Source organism: Lissotriton vulgaris, unplaced genomic scaffold (assembly GCF_964263255.1).
Source record: "Lissotriton vulgaris unplaced genomic scaffold, aLisVul1.2 SCAFFOLD_1218, whole genome shotgun sequence".
NCBI lineage: Eukaryota > Metazoa > Chordata > Amphibia > Caudata > Salamandridae > Lissotriton > Lissotriton vulgaris.
The window spans coordinates 55,502-82,772 of record NW_028251336.1 but is presented as its reverse complement, the minus strand read 5'-3'; the positions used below and the strand labels follow the sequence as shown (position 1 = coordinate 82,772).

Here is a 27,271-nt window from a genome sequence, read left to right as displayed (position 1 = left end):
AGGAATAGGAAGACCGATTATTGTTGGTAGTCTCCTCTAGTGGAAGATTGCCCTCTACCCCTTGAGCCACGAAAAGGAGGGCTTTTAAATTGAAGGGTACCCAAAGCCCTAGCCGTGTCGGTATCCTTTTTTATGCCCTGAAGAGCTTCATCAATATGCATGCCAAAAAGAAGCTGACCATCGTAGGGCATATCCAGAATCTTTGTCTGGACTTCCGGCAGGAATGCAGTCGCCTTCAACCAACCTTGGCGTCGTAGTACAGCAGCGCCAGCAAGTTGGCGGAAACCAGTAGAGGAGATATCCATTGCACAATTGATGACCTCGGAAGCCGAACGTTCGCCCTCCAGCAATATCTTCTTTGATTCTTTCTTCGAGTCGTCCGGCAAGGCCCCCAAGTATGGAGCAATGTGCGCCCACATCTGCCTGTTGTAGCGCCCTAATAACACTAAGAAATTAGACGCTTGCACGGTCAATGCAGTCATGGAAGACATTTTTTTCTCCAATATTATCAAGTCGTCTGCCTTCCTTGTCTGGAGGAGCGGACAGCGGAGCAGAAGGGTTTTTAGACTATCGCTGAGCACCCTGAGTGATGACGGAATCAGGCTTGGGATGTCCGGTAAGGCAGGCTGGAGCGGTGTCCGGAGATCTGTCATTTTTTGTCTAGACGAGGTAACACTGGGGGAACCGAAGATGGATTGTGCATGATTTTAACACCCTGATCCCAGATGTAGTCTATAATGTATAGGCATTTATATAGCGCACTACTTACCCGTAGGGTCCCAAGGCGCTTCGACCGCTGCGAAACCCTTCCTGGCTTCCCTGAGAGATGGTCCCTTAATGGGTATCTCCAGGGTGAGACCAGGCATCCCCGGCGGTCTGGTGGGGCCGTTAGTGAAGATGAGGCAAGCTAATGCCCAGAGTTGCCGAGTGTGATCGCTGATCAGAGTGGGCACCGAGGCGAGAGAATTATCGAGTCCGCTGACCCTGGTCCAGAAACCTGCCGCGCCGGGAATCGAACCCTGGTCCCGGGCCGTCCTCTGCTCTCGGGTCTGCCGCCTCTAACCAGTGAGCCACACTACTTCACCAATAATAGGCACAGCTCTTACAGACTTTTTAAAAGGTTCCTTAAAGTCGTAAAGGAAGCAATCCTGCTGGTGAGAAGGTAATCTGGAAATGCTGTGCAGCCCTTTCCAAGACATTATGAAAACCCCCAATATCCTCAGGAGGCGCATCAGCTTGAGCAGGCACCGAGGACGCTGGACAAGGGTTAACGTAATCATCCCACTGATCATGAGTCGATTGGGAATCATGGAGCTCCCCTTCTTGTTGATCATCCTCCTCATCATCATCCGTAGAAGGTGGAGGTGGTAGTGTGACAGGCACAGACTGTGGAGGTAGAGGTGTAGCCTGTGGCCTTGGCGGCGGAAAGACAACTGGAGTAGAGACGTAGCAGAAGTAGGAAATCTCTGCTTGTAGTCAGTAATCAGAAATTGGAGGTCAGAAACCAAAGACGCAGGTGGACAAACCATGGGAGGTTGGGGAAGATGGCTGTCATCTGGATAATATGTCTGGTCTTCTGGTTCTTGCTCGTCATAGTCCGAACTCTCCTGGTAGTTGACATGAAGTTCAGAAGGACTTGTCGCAGCTCTGAACATACTGCCATCATCTGAATCTTCCTCCTCTTCCAAAAGGTGAGGCAGAGGTAATGGCTGGACCCTGCTAGGGGAAGTCAGGGCAGGTGTCAACGTGTGTTTTGTTATTTTGAGATGGACATACGCAGTTTCCACTTTGGACTCTGGTGTTGTCGACGAGCCCGTCGTCGGTGTAGTCTTCAACGGTGAAGCACCGTCGGACATAACTGAAGGTAACGTCGACAAAGCTCCAGTCGACGGAGCCATCGTCATCTGAGTGGACGTCGACGGAACACTCCTCGTCGACGTAGGCGTCGACGTGCTAGTCGTCGATCGTAGCGTCGTCGCTGGCTTGGACGTCGACTATGATTTCTTAATTTTTATCGTCGATGATAAAGGTTTAACAGCCGTCGACGTGGACGATGCGGAGGACGCCAAGGAGGTAGAGACAGTCGTCGTCGACGAGGTTACTCCCACAGCTGTAGACGGGGATTTTCTCACCGTCGAAGCCACCGTCGATGAGGCAGTCATCGATGAGGTGGATCTAGACTTTTTAAAGGCGTTTAGAACCTCCTGTGGAGAAACCTTTGTTGGTAAAGCCTAAAAGTGTGTCTCTGAAGACTTTTTCTGACTCTTCTTTTGAGGGGGCTGCGACGAAGGTCCTGGAGAACCTAATCTGGGCCTTTTTTGTGAGGATCTTGAAGACTTGGAGGAGCCCTCACTCTCCTCAGAAGACAAGGCTTGGTCTTTGTCTTTAAGTCTCTGCAGCCAAATTAAAAGGCGTCCCCACCGGTCTTTAAGGGTCTTTGAAGAAAAGGTACGACATACCTTACAGTCCTTTGAGGAGTGGTCCGGGTGAAGACAGTAGAGGCAGTCTTTGTGTTGGTCATCAACATGAAGCCTCTTCTTACCGCAGGAAGCACAGGGCCTAAAAAGGCCCTGTGCTTCCTGCAGGAGTATGGAGTATCTGCCATGAAGATATTGAGAACTTCACACAGACAAAGAAATTCTGAAGAAAAAGTAATTGGAAATCCAGTAACAAGGAAAAACTAAGCAGAGCTCAGTGGAGACTCCCATAACCCGACGTGCGGTAAAAAATCTGAGGGACTAGAGCCCCTTCCAGGAAGGTTCCAGAGGGTGGTGATAGCTGATTGGTTGTTCTCTAGAGTTTGGTCCTCATTACAAAAGGACCTGGATATGTTACTAATGTGAGGTCTTTGGCCTATTTCTTTTTAGGTCTAGTAAGACATTACTTTTGTTATGTACCGGGGACTCCCATCCCGATGACGGGGAATGATTCAGGCATGTGAATCTATGAAAGATACCATAATACTGGATAACATTGTATTCCCAGAAGATGTGAAGATCCATGAAATATTACATTTTCATGTGTTACACAAAAATGCTACGCATTCTTCACAATTTGATAAAATCTGGAAATGTTTTCCAAGTTCAAACCACAACAATATTCTAGAAAACAATCTACCTACACTAAACAAGAAAGTGGGGGGTGTGGCCAGCCAAGATTGGCGAGTCGACGTGAACCACGATAGCTCAGCTGCTCATTAGAAGTTAAGGCATTGTTCTATCGAACAGCTTAATTTGCACCAGAAAGGCAGTCGGACAGTGAGGGGAATCACAGCGGCACACCAGAGATGAATTCCAGGACAGAATTCTGCTAGATGGCGTGCTGATGCGAATCAAGTCCCTGGTGACAGCATGGCAGCATGACACCTGGACGATGAGCTCTCCTTGATGATCGACGAGGGGCCATCTGTCACACCGAAGGGGAAATAACCTGAGAGGGGAGTCGGTGAGGCTTGGAAAACCCTGGTAACTGAAGCGCGGCGGCCCTGGCCACCTGCGAACCCCTCCGCGGGGGCCTACCAATCCAGAGGTTCTAACGCCTGTAAAATATCATAGATGTTGAGGCCCAGATTGGATGCTGTTGCAGTGGTCTGCGGGATCCCCATCCCATTCAAGTGACTTCTGGCCCAGAGACCGGAGCCCTGAAAGCCGTGCGGGCTGGACAGCCCAACACGAGAGGCAGAATAAGGAACTTCCCAGACCAGATCGACACATTGGAGTGGGTCCTATGGGCCCCACAGTGCCAACCCCTACCAGTGTGAATGTCAGTACCAGGCAACATGACAATACCACAGGGCCTGACGACCACTATAGCAGACTGAGTAAGGGGGAACAGACCCAGGAGTACAAGCTGTGCCTCCTCCCTGGCCCCTTCGCCAGAAGGTACTATGCAACGAGGGAATAAGGTTTAATCTTCCAAGTTCCAATCTCTTTGCTGGAGTTTCGTGAGACACTAAATTCCGGGTGTGGGGGTTCCAGGGTACTACCGGAACACTCATGAGCCACCCAGCTGGTCTGCTGCTGTGCCCACAGGCCACTCATCAAATGACACAACCTGATGGCCAGGCTCTCCTCTGCAATGGCTTGAGAAGTGGACAGTAATATAGTGGACACACCGCTCTGTGATACAGCTTCCCCCTTTTCAAGACAAGAAAGGCCAATTACAGGGAATTGGGCACTCATTAATGCCCCCTTGTAGCAGAGAGGAGTGATCATCCTCTAGACTGTGCGCTTGCTTGGCCCACGGACAGTTATCCTCAGCCTCATCCTGCAGCCGGGCTCCACCTAAAAAGGATTACTGCGGGTGTCTATGGTTGGTGCTCTTTTACGGCCATCCCAGTGTGTGGTGAAACCTTCTACCATATACAGTAGACGCTCCCTTCCTTCTCACCCTCACTACTGGGCTGTATCACCTGGCTGAACCTTTTGTCTTTATGCCTCAGAAGACGCAACAGGCCAACAGAGTTTCCAGCTACTTCACGCCAACAGAGACACAAGACTTTTCAACTGTGCCACCAATGGTGACACCATGTGTCATTAAAAAAGACTTGATTGCTTCTCTGCTAGAATTCAAACGGGAACTCTGAGAAGATCTTAAGCGGACCAGCTTCATCTCTGGAGGCTCTTAAATCTGACCTCAACAGTAACCTTACCTCTCCAAAACAGAATGTAGACTCTGTGGGCACCTGGGAAGTGGATCTTGATACGAAAACGCTGGACCTGCAACGTCACGGCGGCCAGATGAATGACTTCACTCACTCTAGACGTTCCCAACTGCAGGTGTCTCTGCTGAAGTGCGAAGATCTTGACAACAGATTGCAATGCAAAAACATACAAATCCAGGGACTGGAAGAGGGAGCGGAGGGCCCTGACTTCGAAGCTTTTGTAACAGGCTTATTATCAGAGCTACTCAGAGGTGCACCACTTAAAGTTAAATGGGCAAGGGTCCATTGTGTGGGCCCACAGATGCCTGGTGGGATGAGGCACACAAGAGATGTTCCCGCTAAGCTACACTCCTTTAAAGTCAAGGAGGCAATCCTACAAGATGCCTGGAAGACGGACACAATCTCATTTCAACTTGCTGTCTCTTTCAAGATGTCCCTCCACCAATGTTGGCGCGACGTCAGCAGATCCGTCCTGTGACTGATAAACTGAGAAGAGGCAACACAGATTGCTGGACCTACCCCTTCATACTGTCCTTTGACTTGCACAACAAACCACACCATGTCATGGAACTAACTGGAGCGAGGACTCTTCTGGACATTCATATTCCCCCCCTCCCACCTTCCCCCTTGAAGACTCCAGCATCTGAGGATGACCCCAGGACCCTACAAGGCAGCACTGGTGACTCAACATAAGGGCCCCTGCTTACCCAACGTTAGCCCTGCTCCCACAGAAAATGTTGAGCCTGTGATTTACCCTTCGCATTTTGAGACTGCCTTCCTCTTAGTGGCTTTACAGTACCACAGATGGCAGGTAGCTGACTCTATGAGACCTGGGCGATGCTGGGCTTCTTTCGAGGATGGTCCCCTCATAGGAAGAGGGACAGACACTGCAGAGGTATGGACAGATGACCAGCACAAAGCAAAAGCCGTTATATTCAGGTTTTTTCTTTAGAATTTTTGCATAATGCCTTCACTAAATATGTTGCACTAAAGCTGCACTAGCGGTTTCGGACCTATTCTCCTACTGTGATAGATTACCATCTACATGATGTTTGCAATTTTGGACCTGCTGTCCCACCGGTTAAGGGTATTGGATTTTGTTTTTATTAATTTGGGTGCATGAATGGCAATTTTTAGGGAGAGTGGGAGCATGGAGGGGTAGAGACCACAGGACACTAGAGAGGATTTGAAGGGAAGTTTCTTAAGAAAACACTTGGCAGACCAGTCAGGAAACTATCAACACTATGGTGATCAGAACACTTACATCGAATATTATGGGCCTAAATTCATCAGCTAAGCACCACAGACTGTGGAAATATCTTCTGGATCAACATTATGACGTAGTGGCATGACGCATTCAAACGAGAAGAAGACCACAGATTGAAGCAAAAAGTCTGCCCCATGATGTAAAAATCCTAAGCTGAATCTAAACATAATGGCATGGCATTTATGTCATACTCCTCCCTTAAATTTTAACCACTGGGTTACATAACAGACGAGGAGGGCAGAATTGTCTTGGTGAGGGGCGAATTAGAGGCAGAATGTGCACCTTTGCCTCTATTTACATCAGAACTCCAACCAAGTCCAATTTGTACAAGCGGGATTATCCTTAATGGTAGGTTTCGCAGAGATCGTCTTGATGGGAGATTTTAACCTCACCTTGAATTCAGGAATGGATAGTACACACCTGCACAGGTCACCCATGGGAAGCTTTCACAAAACACTCAGATAATTAAATATTTGGGACTGGTGGATGCATGGAGGGCGCTGCACCCCATCTTATGTGACTATACCTTCTTATTTATTTATTTATTTATAATTACATTTATTAAGCGCGCAGCTACCCGGAGGTTTCCCGGCGCTAAGGCAAACTAAACGGCAAGAGAAAGTGGGAGAAATAATAAACCATAGGGTTAAGTGTTGAAAAGCCAGGTTTTAATTCCCTTGCGGAAAGTAAGGAAGCAGAATTCTGAACGCAACAGTTGAGGTAGGGCGTTCCATAAGGAAGGGGCCAGCAGGGAGAACGAGCGTCCACCCATTTTGGCTCTGTTGGTGCGTGGAATCATGAACTTATTCTGCGTGGAAGACCTGAGTGTCCGGGGGGGAATATATTGCTGCACTAGGGCAGACAGATAGTGAGGGGCCTTACCAGCCATGATTTTGTGCATATAGCAGAGAGCCTTAAACTTAACCCTGTTCTCAATACGCAACCAGTGCAATTTCCGCATATGTGGAGTAACCGAGGATCTAGCAGGAAGGTGACAGATAAGGCGAACTGCCATATTCTGCACCACCTGGTACCTCCTGGTAACCTCCTTGGTGGCGCCCAAGAGAAGGATGTTCCCATAGTCCAGGCGGGAGATGACAAGAGCCTGGACTACGGTCCTCAAGGTGTCCGCAGGCAGCATCCACGTGATTTTTCTCAGCCACCTGATGATGGTGGTACAGGTGGCGGAGACTTTAACAACGTGTTGCTTGAAGGTTAGCTGGTTATCAAAAAGAACCCCAAGATTGCGGGCAGACTCTGATGGAGTGGGTAGAGGACCCATCTCCGATGGCCAATGGTGTGGGCCCCAGAGTGAAGTGTCTGGGCCAAACAGGAGAAGTTCTGTCTTGTCCCCATTTAATTTTAGCTTGTGCTTCAACATCCAATCCGATATTTGTTTCAGCCCGGATTGAAGAGAAGACGAGGGGAGGTTTTTATTGGTGGAAAGGGAGTAGATGACTTGAGTGTCATCAGCATACGAGTAGATTGTGAGGCCCGCCTGTTCCGCTAAAAAAGCAAGCGGCCTCACATACAGGTTAAAGAAAAGGGGACTAAGAATAGACCCTTGGGGAACACCGTGAGTGGAGGGAAGAATAGAAGAGACAGAAGTAGAGGAAAAGACTTGGAACGTGCGGTCAGAAAGAAAATTAGCAATCCAGGCCAGGGCGGGACCACCAACGCCAACCTCCTCCAATGTGGACAATAAGATGGAGTGGGAGACGGTGTCGAAGGCGGCACTCAAATCAAGCAGAATGAGTACCACTGTCTCCCCATTATCCACTTGGCGTCTGATGGTCTCTGACACGCCAAGGAGGGTGGTTTCCGTGGAAAAACCCGCACGAAACCCGGATTGAGAACCATGAAGAAAATTGGAAGATTCAACAAAAGAGTTAAGCAAAGAATTAACATGTTTCTCCAAAATCTTGGAGAAGCAAGGGAGCAAAGAAATAGGGCGAAAGTTGGAGGGGTTGTTTGGGTCTGCATTTGCCTTTTTTAACAGTGGGACCACCATTGCGTGTTTCCATTCGTTTGGAACCAATGCTTCTGTCAAAGAAGCATTCAAGACATCTAAAATAATGTGGAGGGAAGCTGGGTCCAGAGAGCGCAAAACTTGCGGGGGCATGGGGTCCAGGGGGGAGCCAGATTTGATATCTTGAAGATACTTATTAAGAAGCGCAGGGGAAATAGGATCCCAAGCAAGAAGTGGGGAGAAAGTGGGCAATGGACCGGGGATGATATCAGGTGGAAAGTTACATAGGTGTTGAGCAGAGTGGGTGGGGGAGGCAGGAGTAGAATTAAAAATGGCATAAATCTTGTCAATTTTTGCAAGAAAAAAATTGGCTAAGGCATTACACTGAACAGTGTCTAGACAGGGATCCTTAGGAACCGACGAGGCACCCGAGAGCTCCTTGACTATTTTGAACAGGGCTTTAGGTCTATTTTGCGCTGTAAGAATGGTGCTGTTCGCAAAGTCAGCTCTGGCGGTATCACAGGCCGCATGATAAGTTTTGAGGGCGGACTTGTATTTAGTTTTATGGGAAGGGTCATAGTTGGAACGCCATATGCGCTCCAATTTTTTACAGTTGGATTTTTCAGCCCGGAGGGAGTCGTTAAACCAGGGAGCGGGGGGATGATGAATTTGAGCTTTGTTATTTTGAGTCGGAAGACAAGAATCCAGGGCGGTGGTTAGCCATGATGTAACAGTAGGGAGCTCTTTGATAGTAATCTTGGGGACCGTAGGTTTGGAGTTGATAAGAAGAGAGTTTAATTTATTCAAATCAAGACGTTTCCAGTTTCTACTGGCTTTGTGAGGAAGGTCGGGCCTAAGGGAACCAGCCACAGACATTTTGACAGCAAAATTAACAATAAAATGATCAGACCAAAGCACAGGAGTAGAAGAAAGATAGGAGATGCCAGTTAGATTAGAAAAGATGGGATCTAAAAGATTGCCGGCCTTATGGGTAGGGTCGGAATTGTGAAGATGTAAATCTAATGCTTCAAGATCCTGTCGGAGACGTTTAGCAATAGCACAAGAGGACGAGTTGAAGTGAATATTTAAATCACCAAGAATCGTAAAATTGGTAGACTGTACTAAGAACGGTGAGATAAGATCAGGGAATGCGGCAGCCCAGCTGCTAGCAGAGCCTGGTGGACGGTAAATCAGGGTGCCCGTTAATGTGAATTGAGGAGAGAGAGTGAGTTTAAACAGACCAGCTTCGCAATTGGGAAAGTCAAGATCTTCCCAATTGCAGGAAAAATCTCTCTTGAAGATGATAGCAATTCCCCCACCATCTTCTTCTCACACACACGCACCATACCTATTCCCGATTAGATTATGTATTTACTAGTCAAGACCTAAGCCACGACCTGAAGGTAGCCTAAATTCACCCCATTTCCATTACAGACCATGCACCTTTGTCAGTGATGCTGGACAGGGTGGGGATCAGCCACCAAGGGACCGCCAATGTTTTTTTCCTCACTCGCTCACTACCTGACAAGAGATCGCCTCTTTAGGGATGATCTGCAGAAAACCATTAGGGAAAAGGACCCCCGCAATACTACTCTCCATAACAACTGGGACACATTAAAGGCAGTTCCGAGAGGGAAATGCATTGCCCTAGTCTCAATACTTAACAAAGAGCTGCAGATTGTCTGGCACTTGAAACAGAGTTACAACAGCTGGAGGAAACTCACCAAGCGGCCCGACCTTAGCCTAATAGCGAAATTCACTGTACTATGGGGAAAATTAAATGCCATTTATACTAATAGGGTGGAAGTCACGCTCCTATGCCTCAAGCATACCTCATATGAGCAGGGCAATAAGGTGGGTTTGCACTCAGGAAGGAAACATAGGGCCAATTGATAAAGAGAATACATTGGAGATATGCTTTGAGATTCGGGCAAACTAGAGAACTCCAATGCAGTGAAAGTCCAAATCTTCTGCAACTTTTACAAAAGGCTTTAGATAGCTGCCCTAGTCCACACTCCAACACAACTAGACTACCTCAAGGGCATGGAGCTTATATGGACTACCCCCCCCACCCCTAAAATGGGATATTAGGTGAGCCCATTAATGAAGAAGAGGTCTAGAAAGCAATTACATCCGTGAAACTTCATAAATCACCTGGACTAGGCGGTCTTACAGCTCAATTGAATAAGACATTCAGTTCTCACTTAGTGCTTCACTTCTCTGTTTAATCACATAGCTGAGGCCGGGACAGTTACACCCTCTATTAGCAAAGCACTTATATCCGTCATCCTGAAGTCGGGAAAGGACCCCTGTTCCAGTGGTTCATAAAGTCCCCTCGCTCTGCCTAATATGGATGCCAAACTCTACTGAAAAATTCTGGCCTTGAGACTGGCCAATATGATGCCTGACCTGATCCACCAAGATCAGTCTGGGTTAATTAAGGGTAGGCAAACGCATGACAATGTGAGGTGGGTGCTTCAACGAAACGTAAAAGCTACCAATAAACAGATACCCCTGGTTTTATTAGGTCTCGACGCCGAGAAGGCATTCGACCGAGTGGACTGGGCCTTTTTATTTCACATACTGAAGAGCTTTGTGTTCTGGGACTCCTTCATAGCAATGATCCGAGCTAGTTACAAAACTCTGTGGTCTAGAGTTCTGATTAGTGGGGTAAACTCAAAGCTCTTTCATCTGGGGAGGGAGGGGTGCACCAACTTTACCACTTTTATTTGCCCACAGTATCAAGCCCCTAGTGGCCATGATACGTTCAACACAATCCATCAAAGGCCTCACTTTAGGCTCCGTAGATCATAGCATTTCGTTATTTGCAGATGGTGTGCTTTTAACACTACCTACCCCCCCTCCCCCCAGTCCCCACTAACCTCCCTCCAAGATGAAGTACGCTGATATAAGAACGTGGCGGGCTTCTGAATTAATCAAAGTCCTTTCTTCTCAACCTGATGTTACTTAGGACAGTGGTCTCCACCTCTTTCCAATGGGCTAAATGAGAAATTACTTATCTCAGCATTAAAATCACCCCCAGGCTGTAAGGTTTGTATAGTGGCAGTTATCTGCCACTTCTACAGCAACTGAAAGCAGACCTCAAATGGTGGTCACCTATTATCTCTTGGCTTGGACGTATCCATGCTATTAGGATAACTGTCTTGCCAAGGGTATTATGCCTTTTCCGAGGCCTGCCTACTGAGCTAGACAGAGATTTCCTACAGACTCTGCGTAACACTAATCACACACTTTATTTGGCAAAACCATAGAGCCCGCTTGCCATTTAAACTGCTCTGACTACCAAATGACGCCGGTGGACTAGCTCTACCGGACTTTTAACTTTATTATAAAGCGACACAGCTACGGGTTAACTCTGAATGGTTATGTGAATCGAATAAACACTAGTTACACATGGACAGAGCCACAATGCGTAGAGGCATTTGGGATGCTCTAAGGAAACCAAAAGTGGACTGCTTTCCAAATACCTATTAGACCGCCCCACGAGAACGACCCTCAGGATTTGGGACACAGTGAATAAAACTGCAGGGTGGACCACCTTCCCCTTCCCTCTTACACCGATTCATTATGATCGACATTTCCCACAGCCATGAAGCCTGGCTCTTTCGATGTGGTTTTGTTACTCTCTCCGATCTATTTTATAATTGGGACATTTTAACCTTCGAACGCGGTCAGCGAGACTTCAACCTTTCAGATTCAGAGCATTACCGTTATACACAACTGAAACACTGGGCACTCCACCCAGATGTTAGACAGGCCTCCTCGAAAGAGCTCACCTCAATTGAACACTTCACTAAAACAGTGGGACCATCTAGGGGAACTATCTCCTTTTTATACTCCTTACTGATCGCCAATCTTCGCAACCCGCAACTGCGACATGTAGCCTTGTGTAAACAGACTCCCGGGGGTGGTGGGCACATTCCTGGTGTAGTATGGAGGGGACACTGGAGGGACATTCCGAAATGCAACCACTCTTTAGGAATGAGGGATGCACAATACATGTTACTCTATGACCGGTACCTCTAGCCTACTACTGCGTTCCTTTTGCCACATTGGGTGGGACTGTCTGTGGGACTGTTTTTGGTTTGAGATCCCGCAAATCAAAGTTCCTGATACCTTACGTTTTGCATTATTAGGTCAGAGAGATGACGCCTTAAGGTGCCAAACTAAAGTAGACAAAGCAATAATGTGGTTATGCCCGGGGTAAGCTAAATGGCAGTAGCTGAGGCTCAGAAATGAAAGAGGCTCCAGCATGGATGCAATGGCATGCTCGTTTATGGTAGGCCCCAACAATGGAACGAATGTCAGACATTTTTTAGGCCGATTTACAAAAATTCCATTTTACTTGGAGACCCTTAGTGCCCTATCTCTTCATGGGCCTGCCAGTGACAGCCTGCCCTGCCAGCATAGGGGTGCTTCATCTCTTCCCTCCATGCCCCCTAATTTTGTATTTACACCTTTGTTCTTTAGGTTTCCTTTTTCTTTTGTCATTGTGAAACTTGATGGGTTTAGGGGAGGGGGATTCTGAGTAAAGTACTTCATATGATCCGTTTAGGCAAGATAGCAACTTTTACCAGCTTCTGAGATGCTTTGATATTGCTTCCTCACAAGTTAGACACTGTTTACTGCACTAGCTTCTTTGTAAACACGGAGGGAGAAGCTTTCAAATGTACTAAATGTAAAGAGACTTCTGTGAAGGCCCCCGTGTATCCATGCATGCTTCTAAACACTCGATCTCTCTGTAAGCATGCTCTAGACCTTTTCAACCTACTTTCAGAACAAAAGCCGTCATGTCTTTTTCTTACGGAGACATGGTTAGGCGACTCCTCCAGTCCTGATATCGCTATTGCCCTTCCCCCTAACTATTATATAGTCAGGAAAGACCGAGAACTGGGTAGAGGTGGAGGAGTGGCAATGATAGTAGACAAACGTTACACCTGCTCTGTACTTGAAATCGACAACATTCCGGGGGTTGATTTATTAGGCTTCTGCCTATCTTTCTCCCCGCAGCATTCCTGTGCTGGCCTTTTAGTCTATCGCCCACCAGGCCACCTGGGCCCATTTTGTGATAAACTTCACCAAACCTTATCCCCTCTTGCAACAAAATATAAGCATCTTCTTCTTCTTGGAGATTTTAATATCCACATGGACGAACCGGAGTCCAGTGACTCTGTTAAATTAAATGACACCACTAGCATGTTTAATCTTCTACCGTATTTCTTTGCAGCTACACATAACAAAGGTCATCTGTTAGACCAAGTTTTTTCTTCTCTGTCTATTCAACCCTATCCACCACTTCCGGTGATATTGTCAGACCACCTCCTATTAAATTTTGATATTGTGGGTCCCTCTAAAGTCTCCTGCACAGAAAATAGCACTCAATCGAAGGCATTTCGACCTTTCCATCGTGTCACCACTGACATGCTGGAGAAGTCCTTAGCACTGTATCCATGCCCACGGACTGGTAACCTTGAACAGGACCTCTCTAGCTTTCAGTCCTGGCTCGTTCAACGTTTTGATGAATTGGCACCCATGCCTACCAGATCCTCAAAGTCCCAACGTATCTCAGCCCCCTGGTTTACCACCGAACTTCATGAGACTAGGAAAAATTGCAAGAAAGCTGAACGGTTATGGCGCAAAAATTATGATGTCCTGTTAAAAATAAGGTTTAAAAATCTTATTAAGGCCTATCACAAAGAAATGACATTAGCGAAAAAGGCTTTTTTCGCTAAAAGAATTGACTCAGCCTGTAACATCAGCAAGGAAATATTTAATATCGTTAGGGAATTCACCTCCCCCCTTGCTCTAAACCCCAAATTCTCTCCCTCGGAACTCTGGGTCAATAAGTTGGCTAGCTTTTTTTACAATAAAATTCTGAACATCCAGGCATCTTTTCCGCCTGTTGCCCCCGCCATCGATCCTGTTCCCTCTTTCTTTACTTTGAACACATCTCAGGGCACCCATATTCTGTCTGATTTTCCTCCCCTGTCGTTGGAGGCCTCGCTTGACCTGTTGCTAAAACTGACATCGGGCTCCCCCTCAGATCCTTGCCCCGCCAAAATCCTCTCAAAAATGGCCCCCGTTCTCAATTCTCTGATTAATCCTCTCCTTAATGCCTCCTTTATCTCGGGTGAGGTCCCAAAGGCCTGGAAAAAGGCTCATGTCATCCCTCTCATAAAAAAATCTAACTTGAACCCGTTGGAGCACTCTAATTACAGGCCTATATCTCTGCTTCCTGCCCTCGCCAAACTCGCCGAAAAGCATGTACATTCCACCTTGTCACAATTCTTAGAGGCCCATGACATTCTCCATCAGACGCAGTCAGGCTTCCGCTCTAACCTCAGTACAGAAACAGCATTACTGGAGGTAACGGAGACCATAAAGGGAGTGACTGATCGCGGAGGAAAGGCAATGCTGGTACTATTAGACCTCTCAGCGGCCTTTGACACCGTCCCTCACAACCGGCTCCTTTCTAGACTTCAGGAGATCGGGATTAGAGGGACGGTGCTCAATTGGCTTAAGTCCTTTCTCTCCGAACGCCAACAATTGATCAGGTCACCCCCTTTTTCAGCAACAGTTCCATCTCTTGATGTGGGAGTGCCACAGGGATCAGTTCTTAGTCCCACTTTATTTAACGTTTACCTCTCCCCCTTGGCTGAACTAGTGGAGACCTTTGGCGCGCGTATCGTGTCCTATGCGGACGATACGCAGCTGCTTTTTACCTGTGACAAGAACTCTGATTTCGCGGGTGACTATTAAAAGTTGCTTAGAGGCAGTCTTTTCCTGGTTTCAGTTGAACCAGCTTAAATGTAATTCAGACAAGTCTGAAATTATATTTTTTGGCTGCTCTCCTGATACTCAACGGAAATCTTGGTGGCCGGCAGATATGCATCCTCCTTCCTCTCCTACTGCGGTCGCTAAAAACCTGGGTGTCAAACTTGACAATGGTCTTACCTTCAAACCCCAGATCCTTGCTTTAGTCGGCCAATGCTTTGGCCTACTATGTATACTTAGGAAATTTCTTCCTCTATTGTCTCAGGCTCACAGGAGAATCACTGTTCAAGCAATGATTGGATCCAGGCTTGACTATGCCAATGTGCTCTATTTAGGGCTCCCAGAATACCTCCTATCTCGCTTACAGTCTGTCCAAAACTCCGCTGCAAGGGACATTTTCGGATTAAGCCGCAGATCTCATACCTCGTCCCTCCTTGAGGCACTCCACTGGCTTCCGGTAAGGAAACGTATCATCTTCAAGACTTTGACCTTGACCTTTAAGTCCTTACACGGTACCGGTGCAGCTTACCTCAGGAAACATGTTCAGTTCTACCATCCTACCAGATCGCGTCGTTCAGCCACACAAGCCCTTGCTGTCGTTCCATCTGTAAAGCATTCATGTATTGGAGGTCGCTCCTACAGAGCCTGTGCCCCGCAGCTGTGGAACAAGCTCCCCCTCTCGTTGAGGAAAACTGACAACCTTCTGTCCTTCAGGAAAGGCCTAAAGACCTGGCTTTTCAGCCTCTAGTGCGCCTGTTTTCTGCTCTACGTCTCTCTACAGATCTGCACAGCGCCGGGACACTCTGCCTGAGTAGCCGCGCGCTATATAAACCTCATATTAACATAACATAACATAACATACTGCTATCACTGGATATGTGTAAAATTCAATAAAGAAAGTTTTAACCAAACAAAAAAAAGACCTAAAGCTTCTTCTAAATGTGAGAACTCAAATTCACAACTTACCCCATGCATTATTAACAAACTGAACTGCAGGTTTTTTGAGGGCACCTTTCTTGTTTGCCAGTGAGAAAAACTGGTTAACTGGAAAAGAAAGAGAACAAAACTAAGCTTTATAGTAAACCTTTGGAAGGTGAAAGTGAGAAGAAATATTAACTACATAATTTGAGTTACCGGTAGTTCTATTACTGCCTGGTCCATACAGGCGATTTCGTACAAAGTCTTTGGCAGTTTGTTGCTGTAAGCTGCTCTGACCCTGGTCCTTCAATCGCATTGCTTTATAGTTTTTCTTAACCCTAACAAGGGTAAACGTGGAACACAAAATAAAATACATATGATTATTCAGAAGCAAAATCAAATTAATAGTAGTTTGAGGTAATGGCGATTGCTAAGAGTAAACAGGCCTCTCAGAAAGTTAAACGTAGGTGTAGCAAGTGCAACGTAAGCAAATGTAGTCAGCACACATTTATTGTTTCAATTGCACAATTACCAAAATCGAACATACTTCATTGGATAATACTATTGCTGTGTACTGAATTGCGAAGATACCTTACAGGTGTAAGGGGAAACATTTCAGCACGCCTGAAGGCAAAGGAGTTTGCAGGGATTAACCAATCATGTAATCTGAATTCGAAAAACAAAGTTTAATTCACTTTGTACTCCTTATTCTTATGTTCTTCATAATTTCAAAGAAACGAAATCCAAAACAATAGTCTTTGTATACAAAGCGTTAATTCCAAATAGACTATATGTCGAACATTGGCATCAGTATAGTGTTCACCCTGATGCATTTTGAGCCACCAAGTCTCTTCTTCAGGGGGTCTGTAGCCTGAAATGAAAACATGTTTAATCCCTACAAACTCCTCTGCCTTCAGGCGTGCTCAAATGTTTCCCCTTACACCTGTAAGGTATCTTCGCAATTCAGTTTTACAGCGCCTCTCGGACAGGAGGTGATCACCTTAAGAACCCTTACCCTCAAAAAACTTTTGAACTCACCTCACATTCTAACCAATTGTTTACATTTGGGAGTGCAGCGGACCTTCCTAGATTCATATTGCTGTGTGCTGACCATGGTACAACGTGTGGGACTGACAATCAGTTGATAAATGCAAGTACTATACCAATTCACAACTTAGGATAAACTGGAGGTTCCTTTCATCTGCCAACCACTTAGTCTGATCCCGGAGCCAGGGCACCGTCGCATTTTGCAGTTCGGAGTTACTATTTCCTTGGATAATAGCAATCCCAATAAAAAAATAATCAAATCTTCAATTCACTCAATGGAATACAGCATAACATGCACAACCCTGGCTGTCTCCAGATACAGTCTAATTTGATTAAAAAAACTGAGATAAAGCAATGCATCCTATAAGAAGGGAACAACCACAGAGCTGTGGGGGATGCAAAATGCTTTTGGTGCTGCCCCAGGTTTACATGGTTTTGTAAATCTGAGGCAGTGCCAAAATCCATGGGTGTTGCGTGGGAACTCCTACTTGACAGACTAAGGGAAGGCAGCGACTTGCGCTGTTTTGTCTTACTCCAGATGCATGAGGCAATTCAGACACACAGGGTGACGTTGCGTCGCCTCATAGATACGATTGCGGCAATTGCGCCGCAGGTTTATAAAAAAATGCTGGTCCGGTGGCTCAAGCCTCTCATAAATCAGCCCCAAAAAAAGTTGCTAGTCTTTTTAGGTCTTTCACCATCAGGTAGCTACATATAAAATAACGGGTAGCTTAAATGAAAAATACATTTTTAAAAGTTGTTACTCGATGGGAAATGCACTGTAGTACATTGGGAAACCTCTATTAGTTAATGCACTGAAGAGGTCCGTGTGTAACCAGAAAGCCACAGAATTAAATGTGGTTGGTGCAGTGGGGAATAGTGGCTTGTGGATTTTTTGTGCTACGAGGTAACAGCCTGTGACAGAAAGCACTGTCAAAGTGTAAGTCATTAATTTATTCTTGCAATACACACATTATAAGGTAGACTGCTTCAAACTGTGCAAATAGGATATAATGGCGCTTCCAAAATTTAGATTTTAGTAATACAGAACATAAGTAATGCATGTTTTTTAATAACTGTCCCTTTAATACCTCGACAGGGGTGCTAATCGATTAAAAACATGTATTTCACAGCCCAGTTGTTAACTCTTTTTATTAACAGTAAAACATTAAATACATAAAAAATCCTTGCCATCAAAGCAATTCAAGCCAGAACTGCTCCCAAGCACTATTGACATTTGCAGATTAACTCAAAAAGCACACTTGCATTTCATTCAGGCAAGCAAGCACCCCGGCACGAAGGATTGTTTCACCTGTCTTCCCAGCCTCTACCTTTCACAGAACAGGAGACTCAATTTCCTTCAGCTGAAGCATTTTAAGAACCGGAATGCGTCACGGTTTTCAAAAGGAAGAGTGCATGTTTTAGATTGCTGGCAGAAGTGAGGCCCCACAGATTGAAGACCTCTGTATTAGACAGACATTCTGCAAGCACTCAAACTGGATCAATTTGTAGTTAGCATTCTCGGCATGCTGCCTTCTCGCTTGCATTTCTTGCACAAGGTTAAGTTCTATGTAGCAAAGAAGGGGTGGGGGTGGGGGGGGGTGGAGTTCATCAATTGTTTCTCTTTAAAGCTTTTCTATAAATTGTTCCCTGCTCACAGTTGTCATGGACTAAGCCAATCCATTGATTACATTGTTTCTGCAACATCTCAGTATATTGTACTATTTTATCATTATTTGAACTTCCTGGATATACTGTACCTGCCATCTGCATCTTTCATTAAAGTTATACAGTATTCCTTTCCATCAGACTCCCATTATATTTATGTAGTCTGAGCTGCATATTTTCTGTTCATTGGTCCAGATAGTCAACTTTCATTGAAACATTTATGGATTCATAATTCAATTCTATTAACATTACATCTCCAATAGTGACTTCTGGTGATCTGCACCAAGTGAGCAAATTTGACTTTCCAAAAGGGCTTTGTTGGGGTTCTCCACCTCCCATAAGAATTATTCGAGAACTATGTACATGGACTCCTTCGATTTGTACCAAAAAGCGACTTCTCAATTTAGGATTTTAGCATTGGTATCTTACTGGACTTCTACTTCCAAACAAGAGGTGTCATTGAGGATGCCCATTCTATTTGCTTATAGAGGAATTCAGTAGTGCCTCTAGTTTTAATCAGCAAGGGGCTTTGTAAACCCTAGCGACCTTTATTAGAAAGTCAGGGAGACAATGCATGTTAGTCAGCAACTAATAGGCCTGAATTGAAATGTGACTTCGTTAAGGTGGAGCTCTGAGTTTAGCACAGTATTGGTCACATTACTTTGACGTTAGCCGCTAGGAGGCAGGACAGTGCTATGTTCTCAGTTATGTCACAACTCTGGTATGTGTAGTAAGGTCATGGTACTAAATAAGGCGTTCAGTCAGGATCAACATAAGGCACAATGGCGGTCCAGTCAGTGGTGCTTGGAGTTTGGGGAAAGTTCATTCTAGAGATATATGGGATAGAGTTCCTCCAACAGTATGTAATCCAATACAAGACCTGAAGCCACAAGTCTTATTAGATCAACTCTAAGATATCAAGCAATATATTCATGTGTGAATATACACACATACAAAAAAACAAAGATGAACCCCTTCACAGGCTGCTAGGCCTTTCCCTCCCTGTGCTAAGCCTTTTTTTGGCTATTTGGGGTAGTTCACTATTAGGCCCCTGTAACCTTTTGTCCACATAAGGTATCCACGCCAAATTTGCATCCTTGTTTTCCAACATCCTGAGGATTTTAGAGGTACTCAGCATTTGTGGATTCCCTTGGAGGGGACCCCAAATTAGCCAAAATACAGCAAACAATTTTTTTGTTGAAAAATGGGGAAAAAGTGCTTGCAGAAGAAAGAGTCTGTTTTTTTCCTGCAAACTGTATCAACGAAGGGTTTGTGGCGCTGAAATCACCACCTTCCCAGCTTTCAGGGACGGACAGACAGACGTTTATCAGCAAGCCAAAATATTCTACACAGTTTTGACTTTTTACTGAGACATAGCCTATTTTTTACAATTTTTTTAGCTTTCAACCTCCTTCCAGTTAGTGCTAGAAATGGGTGTGAAAGTCATAATGGATCCCGGGAAGCTATACATTTCAGAAAAGTAGACAACATTCTACCTTTAGCAAGGGGTCATCATTAGTGTAGATCCTTTGAGTTTTCCATACAGAAACTAACAGTTGAAATGAAAAAAATATTGAAGTTTATGCCAACGTTTTCACCTGTAAATTCTTCAAACTATGGTAGACCTTTGAAATCAATGTAGCATTAACCCTTCTGGTTGTGGTGATATATAGGACTTGTAGGTTCACCAAGAACTCAAGCCAATTACTGAGCTACACATTGCAATGGGTTTTCTTTGTGTTCCTCTGTATACAGCAAATTATTTTGTAAAATTTAAAGAATGAAAAATAGGTATCAAGCACCAGCGAGGTAGTGCTCGCGACGGCCAACGGCAGCAGGAAGGGGTTAAATGTGGTAAAACAAGCTGCTTTACACTCCTTCACGATAAGTCTGAAGACTGCTCTTCACAGCTACTACTTTGAGAGCTTTCTATAGATAACAACGACCACTAAAATTGCCATAAGGGTTGCCTGGATTAGTGCAAGGTACATCACTCCTTGGAGTGTGCACCATATACTAAACCAGCCTTCTACACCCTCCATTTAATCTTGACAAGCAAACCATTCACATTGCATGATACCACATCGAGCTAATCCATGGAGTCACCAGTCTGAATACCACTAATGATGTCCTAGAGCCGAACTCCCAGCAGGTAAGGAAGGAAAGGAGGGAGGTGTGAAGCAGATTTTCAAAAGAGAAACAAGAATGTAAACAAATCCACAAATTCCCCTCCCTCAATACTTCGAAAACAAGAAGTAACTGTCACGTGGCAGACCATCGCCAGGCCGGTCCCAATGGATCCCCATACCCAAAAATGTCAGTTAACAGGGAGGGTAAACACCCATGTTGTCTTGCGGTCGGATATGTCATGAACCACATTGGAGTTTGTTGCAAGTGCTTCTGGCATTTCCTTCCCTCACTGGTATCATCTAAAAGGTGTTGCGGCTGGCACCTCAGGGGGAAGTCCCACCCTCGGCCGAGGCCCTCCCATACCGCCGAGAGTTCCTCCACGAGGAACAAGACCTGTTGCATTTTTTCACCGGGGTTTTACGGGTCAGCTTCGACTGTCTCCCCGGTACGAGTCAGGGCTTAGGCGCGGGGGAGTGCGTTTCTCAGATGGATTCTCTCATCAGTCCATTGGAAGACATCCTCTGGTGTCTCAAAAAAGAGTGTTTGCGAATGGCAGATGACCTTTAATTTAGCTGGATACAGTAGCATGTATTGAATACAGCGGCTGCGAAGCAGTTTCTTAACGACCAAAAAGGATTGTCGTTGCTGCTGCACCATCATGGTATAATTCAGAAAGATCATGATGGTTTGAGACCAATATGTGATCTTGTCGTGGAGCCGGGCATGTTTGAGGATAAAGTCTCTATCCATGTAGTTTCAAAGCTTCAAAATAACTGGTTGGGGCGGAGCTCTGGGGGGAGGACATTGCACCAAAGCACTGTTTAATTATTCAAGCTATCCTGGCTGTAGAGGGGTGAAACCCCGAAACCGGTCCTAGGATGCTTGTTTCCAGTCCAGGGGAGGACCTGGCTTGGCAGTTCGGGCTGGACTGTTCCCATGAGGCACAGGGTCAAGACTGATTTGCAAATGGCTGGGTTCAAACTGGAATGGCATGGTGAGCAAAGAACCAATGGATTTAGGCTCAGATCTCTGCACTGGGGTGAATGTATGAGATTGTTCTGCATTCTGCCCATCAACTGTTGTTTTTGAACTGTTCAATTATGAAGCAGGAGGACAGGGCCAAGGGGTCATAAGGGATCAGAGCTATTTGTCTAAGAAACGCCATGGATGTACCCTCACATCCCTCAGAGAAACCAACAAACTGCAGGTTATTGCAACGAGCCCTGTCCTCTGTGTCCTCCACCCTCGCCACTAGTTCCTTGGTCACAGCTGTAAGTCTGGTCACTGTCTGTTGTAAGGTTCAGACAGAGCCTTCTACCCCAGATACCTTGGTCTCGGCCTCCTTGGTGCTTTGCTTGGTGTCAGGGAGAATTTTATCCTTTGCCATGTTGGAGATCGTGGCAGGGAATGTAGTAGCCTGGTGGCCGCAGTGCTTATCGCCACCTCTGAACCACCTGACCCCCACCGCAGCATAGCGTGTAGGGCAGCCCAAGCAGTCCGGTCTTGGTGCCTTCTTGAGGTGTGGGCTAGGGGGATCCACACATAGTCAGAGGGGAAGGGTTGAGATGTACAGGACTAGGTTGGGGGTGCGTTCGCCACAGGCTGCACCAAGTCCTGGCTCGATCGCCCCGATACAAGCACATCCTCTCCTGGCGGGGCCCACTAATGGGGTCACCTGCCAAAGCAATGTACAGGCCTGTCTGAGACACGTTAGAGCAGAGGCGTAGTGTCACCATGTCTCCCGCCTCCAAAGCCAGTCGCTTCCGGCTCCTTCTGCACTGCGGGTCAACCAGGCGCTGCCGCCTTCTACTTACCACTATTTGCACTTCTCCCCCGAGAAACACAGGGAAACAGTGAGGCTGGCAATGGGGTTTTCTCCTACATCTCTCAGCGTCTGGCTCCAGGCCACAAGGCGCCGTCCAGCTGGCTGCGTCATGGAGCTCACCTGAGTTAATCGCCCTACCCAAGGGGCCAAAGGTGCCTCCTCAAACCATGGGGGCGCAGCAGTGCATCCTTCGACCACCCCACCGGTCACATGCAAGCCGCAGCGTCTGTCCAGGCTTTCCTGCATGTCCACACTTCCCAACTGTTGTGGCCCACATATCCGGGGGAATAGGCCGCAGAGGTTACCAATACCATCAAATGTCGCCCTTGCCACCTCAGTAGTCTGGCGGGCTCCCAGCAGGTTGAGCCAGGGGCACCACAGCCTCGATGCGGTCCAGGAATAAGGCAGATTCTTGGCAACCTCACAGATCAGTATCAAACTGCGGCCGCTATGTTCAGCACTCAAGCCTCCCTCCCCAATATATGGGCTTCAAATGCATCTTAGGTTTAGAGGTATTGAACACATTATAAATCTATGTATTGAAGAGTAACTCTGCGTGCAGATGACAGTTGATGATTTGTGTCCATTATGAACCAAACAAGTTTTTTGGTTCTGCAGAAAATTTTTCCAAAACAGCAAAGACTCTACGTAGTAGATACTAAGTAGTGTAAGCAGCCTTGAGTTGTTAGACAGAATCTTCTCAGCATGACAATTTCTACAAATTGTAGTAATCTATGTACATGTGTTCTCTTGCTTCTGGAGATGGGCTATCTGTAAAGTTTTCAGCACCTTATGGTAGTATAATTTTAGCACCTTCAGACCTAGGCTATTTTAAGGGAATAGGTTTCCTTTTTGACAAGTGTTGTATAGAGTGTACCAGAGTCTCCCCACTGCTTTTCACAGTGAAAAAAACAGGAAAAATAAAATTATAATAACTTGATGTTATTATCATTTTATTTGTTCCTGCTGCTGCATCTTGGGAGGGAAAGGGTGGAGGATCTGCTCTGCTCTCAGAGCAGGAGGAAGAGTGGTGTGCACTATGCATTACAGCCTGGGTGGAGAACATGCCCAGGCTCCCATTCCCTGGCTGAGCGTTGAACCACGGTGGTCAGACCTTTCACAAAGCTGCATTGTAGCATTGCGATTGGCTATGGGGAGCCCGGGTGCTTCCGGCTTGCAGTTAAGAAGCCAGGAAGAGGACGGAGGAGAGGCGGCAGCCGGCAGGTAAGTGATTTTTTCAAACCCCTTCTCCTCCCCCTCCTTCTCCCGTTCCCGCCCACTGGAGCTTCCAGGGAGAAGCTGCCACTGTTTTTTTGTAGATAATTTTTAATACTCTGGTGAATTTCTCAAGAGAGTTGTATTGCCAGCAAATAGTTTGGTAGAGTAGAGTAAACACAGTTTACTGTACTCATTCTCATATCAACTAAATTTCTCAATGTAGGTTCGGTGACTGATAAAGATAAAAGCTGTCCGCAACAGGGCCTGGCCGCAGGCCAACCCACACAAACGCAGCCAACCCCATGCTGCGCATGGCCTATCATTGCAAAGGGTTGCGGAACGGCCAACATCCAGGCCCTGCGACCAACTCCCTGCAGGCAGTCAACCCCCCTGCCGCGTAGGGCCTTTGGTGTAAAGTGGCGTCCCTGAGCCTAATTAGGACCTGGGGACTTCATTCCCCAGGGCCAAATATAATAAAAAAAAGGGGAGGTGCTCGAGTGGCTCCCTCCAGAGCCTTCTCAGACACCCAGGGACCCCATCCCCAAGTCTGTCTATTTTTTTGTGTTTTTCAAGGGGAGGGGGCAACGTACTCCCCTCCCCAAGCATATTTCGGCCCCAGGGACCCCATTACCCTGGCCTCTTAAATAGGTGGGTGCCCAGGTGCACACCCGAGGCACCAACCAAGCAGTCATTGGGGTGAGCCCCTGTTTCCCCAGCCGGCTCCCCGCATGCTGCGGGAGCCGGCATCAATCCCACCAAAGGGAACAGATATTTCTGCTGTTCCTTCCAGGTGGGAGCAATATGTTGTTGCTTCCCAGCCTGCATCAGTGCAGGCAGAATAACAGATCACAAGTCTGCCCTTAGCTGGTGGGACCATTTTTAAAGCTCCTGCCCGCTGGTAGCAGACTTTGTGTTTGCTCCCTTTTGGCGGCAGATTTGAAAATTCTCACGCCAGATTGGAGCAAACACATTTTCCTACCTGCGCCGGTGAGGGCAGGGAAGCTCCTGTGTCCGGGGTTGGGCTCCTTGGGACACAGCAAGTGTGCTGGGCCCAGGGGATGGAGTCCCCGTGGATATTAAAGGCTCAGGGAAGGGAGGGAGGGCACGTGCTGCTTCTGTGCTTTTGTAAATAATGACGGCTGTGGGGTCCCCAGGCCCTTTTTAATGCTCGAGGAGGGGTCGGGAGGGGGGACGTGACACATAGTTCCCCTTAAAAAAATTGCTTTGGGGACAGAGAATGGGGTAACCAGGGCCAAAGATTGCTCTGGGACGCGGGACGCACATCCCCTCAAAAAATACTTTGGGCCCCGGGGGATGGAGTCCTTGGGGCCAAATGTCCCTCTCCAAAATATACCTAACCCCATACATACATATATTACCTAATGGCTATAGGATCCACATGACTAGAACTGAAGGAAGCTCATTCTCTTACCTCGCCGCCAAGACCTGGAACACCCTGCCCCTCCCCCTTAGGCAATCCACGTCGCTGACCCAATTCAAAAAGGACCTCAAAACCTGGGTCTTCGAATGATCCTCCACCCAATGGGACCACCCCCCTCCTCCACCCCTAGCGCCTTGAGACCCCCACGGGTGAGTAGCCGTTCTTTATAAGCTCCTGAGTGATTGATAGCCAGTAGGTTGTTTCTATAGGAAAAGCATTGATTGGCCAATAACTTTGGTACCGCTAAACGAACCTTCACGAAAGTTTCAAAAAACGTCTCCTTTTTATTTCAGCTGCTGTGTTAAGATGATCCGTCAAGGGGGGTTGTGGGGGGGGGGGGGGGTGGAGATGGTGTCAAGAGAAAAGGGGTATCCCAAAGTGTATTTGGCCCATGCTGGGGATTTTTCTTTTTTTGAATACGACTAGAGACTGAACCGATGAACGGAATTGCACCAAATTTGGCAGAAAGCTAGATGTTGGCCAAGAAAGCATGCTTTTTGTAACTTGATGTAAATCTTTTCAGTAGTTTCAGAGATATTTAAAAAATATAGATATCTGGGGACGCGAGTCCTTGCAGTGGACTCGCCGATCCTACTGAAATTTGATTGGCTGACAATACTTCAACCAGGAAGCGTTGGGACTCTGTTTGAAGCCAAATCCCACAAACAAAGTACAAAATAAAGAAAATGGCTGGGGGGAAAACACGGCGGCAGTCGGCTGACTGCAGCGGTGCTCCGCTCCGTCTCGGCCCCAGGTGCCTGGTCTCTGCGCTTGACTCGCTGAGATATGCGGGTGTTTTGAGCGAGGTATTGGGCACGTTTGGAATACGCTCGGTTTGGGGTCCGTGACGAAGCTTGAACGAGGGATTTTTGATTGTACCTCGATGTGCTTTGTGGAAGCGGCGAGCTACGGAGCTCAGGAGGGAGGGCGTGGCGGCTCCGCGGTGTCGATCAGCTGCAACAGCAGAGGTGCCCTTCCCGAGGCAAGCCCACACCCGAGTTGCTGCGTTGGGAGCTGGAGCTCCGTAGAACAAGGCGGATTCGAAGTCTCCGCAGGGACTCCCATATAAGCGGTTCCTGCTACAATAATAAGTCAGTGTTTGGAGCCAGTGCATTACCGCCTACAGTTTCAGACGTCTGTTTTGCTCTGCCGCTCAAATGAGCCTCACATGAGGTCGAAGTCGAGGAAATAGCCGGTGGCACACATGAGCACTGCAGAGTCTGCTAGGAAGTTAAAAGGTAAGAGCGCAGCTAAGGGCTTGGTGGGGACTAGCATATCCCGTAAAAATAGAGTTAAAGGCACGCTGCAAGTTACTGAGGAGGAGGCTGGAAGGGAGGTTTCTGAGTTAGGAAAAAGCCCTCAAAACGGAACAAAATTACACTCAGATCAGGAATCGTCATCTTACCTCTCTACTGAAGTAAAAGCAAAAAGGGGCAGAAAACGCGGCAAGGTGAAACCCCCTACCGCTTCCATACCTAAAATCACTCCATCTCTGCGCTCATACTTTAAGGTAGTTCCTCAAGTCCTGAAAATTGGGAAAGAACACCAGCAGGGCAGTAACTCTATCACGAAGCTCAACCCAGGTTCGGAGATCATGACTACCATTGGGCAGGTCTTGTCTCTAGCGGCAGAGGTCGCTTCAGCTAACTCTTTAGACAACCAGCTACAATGGCTGATATTGGCTCCGCTCACATATTACAACTAGCAGAGAAGCCCTCTACAGAGGGAGAGGGATTATTGCCCAAAAATCCAGCAGACCTAGTCATAAAAGACTATGTTTTGACAGTTGAGGAAACAGTACTACCCTCAGTACCAGTGGATTGCTGCAGTGACCCTATCAGTGTAACTATCTCGGATAAAACAGTTAACATGGAAGACAATTTTGAAGCTGGAATATTTTCTGAACCCCCTTTGATAACGTCCCAAGAAACAAATGGCGCCGCAGGGTCGTGTCCAGAGACTATCTCTGTAGCTTGGATACAACTGATGTTTGCAGCACTATCTGCGGAGATAAAGCAAGGCTTTGCTGAGTCAGCCTCTAACCAGAGGGAGATAAGGAGTTTCTACGAGTCTCTTGATGAGAGAATAGGCACCTTGTCGGTGAGAACCCAAGCGCTGGAGGAAACTGTGGGGCAAATATCGATGAGGGCCGAGGGTACAGAGGATGACATCACAAGATTAAAAAAAGAAGATCAGGCCCTTTCAGAGAGAATGGAGCTCTTAGAAAACAATGCAAGGCGTAGCAATATACGCATCTTGAATGTTCCTGAAGGTAGCGAAGGCACGGATATCAAGAGCTATATAATCACTTTACTAAAAGAAACTTTAAA

The 27,271-nt window shown here is 46.8% G+C and overlaps 1 protein-coding gene across 1 annotated transcript in view; it reads right to left on the bottom strand.

Annotated features, from left to right (window-relative positions):
• LOC147662944 (U3 small nucleolar RNA-associated protein NOL7-like) overlaps positions 1-27,271 on the bottom strand; it is a 103,372-nt gene that overhangs the window by 35,121 nt on the left and 40,980 nt on the right. The window contains exons 4-5 of the mRNA XM_086950777.1: positions 15,829-15,950; positions 15,661-15,738 (exon numbers count right to left, since the gene is read on the bottom strand). Of these exons, the coding sequence (XP_086806903.1) occupies positions 15,661-15,738; positions 15,829-15,950 (200 nt within the window). The remainder of the gene's footprint in view (positions 1-15,660; positions 15,739-15,828; positions 15,951-27,271) is intronic.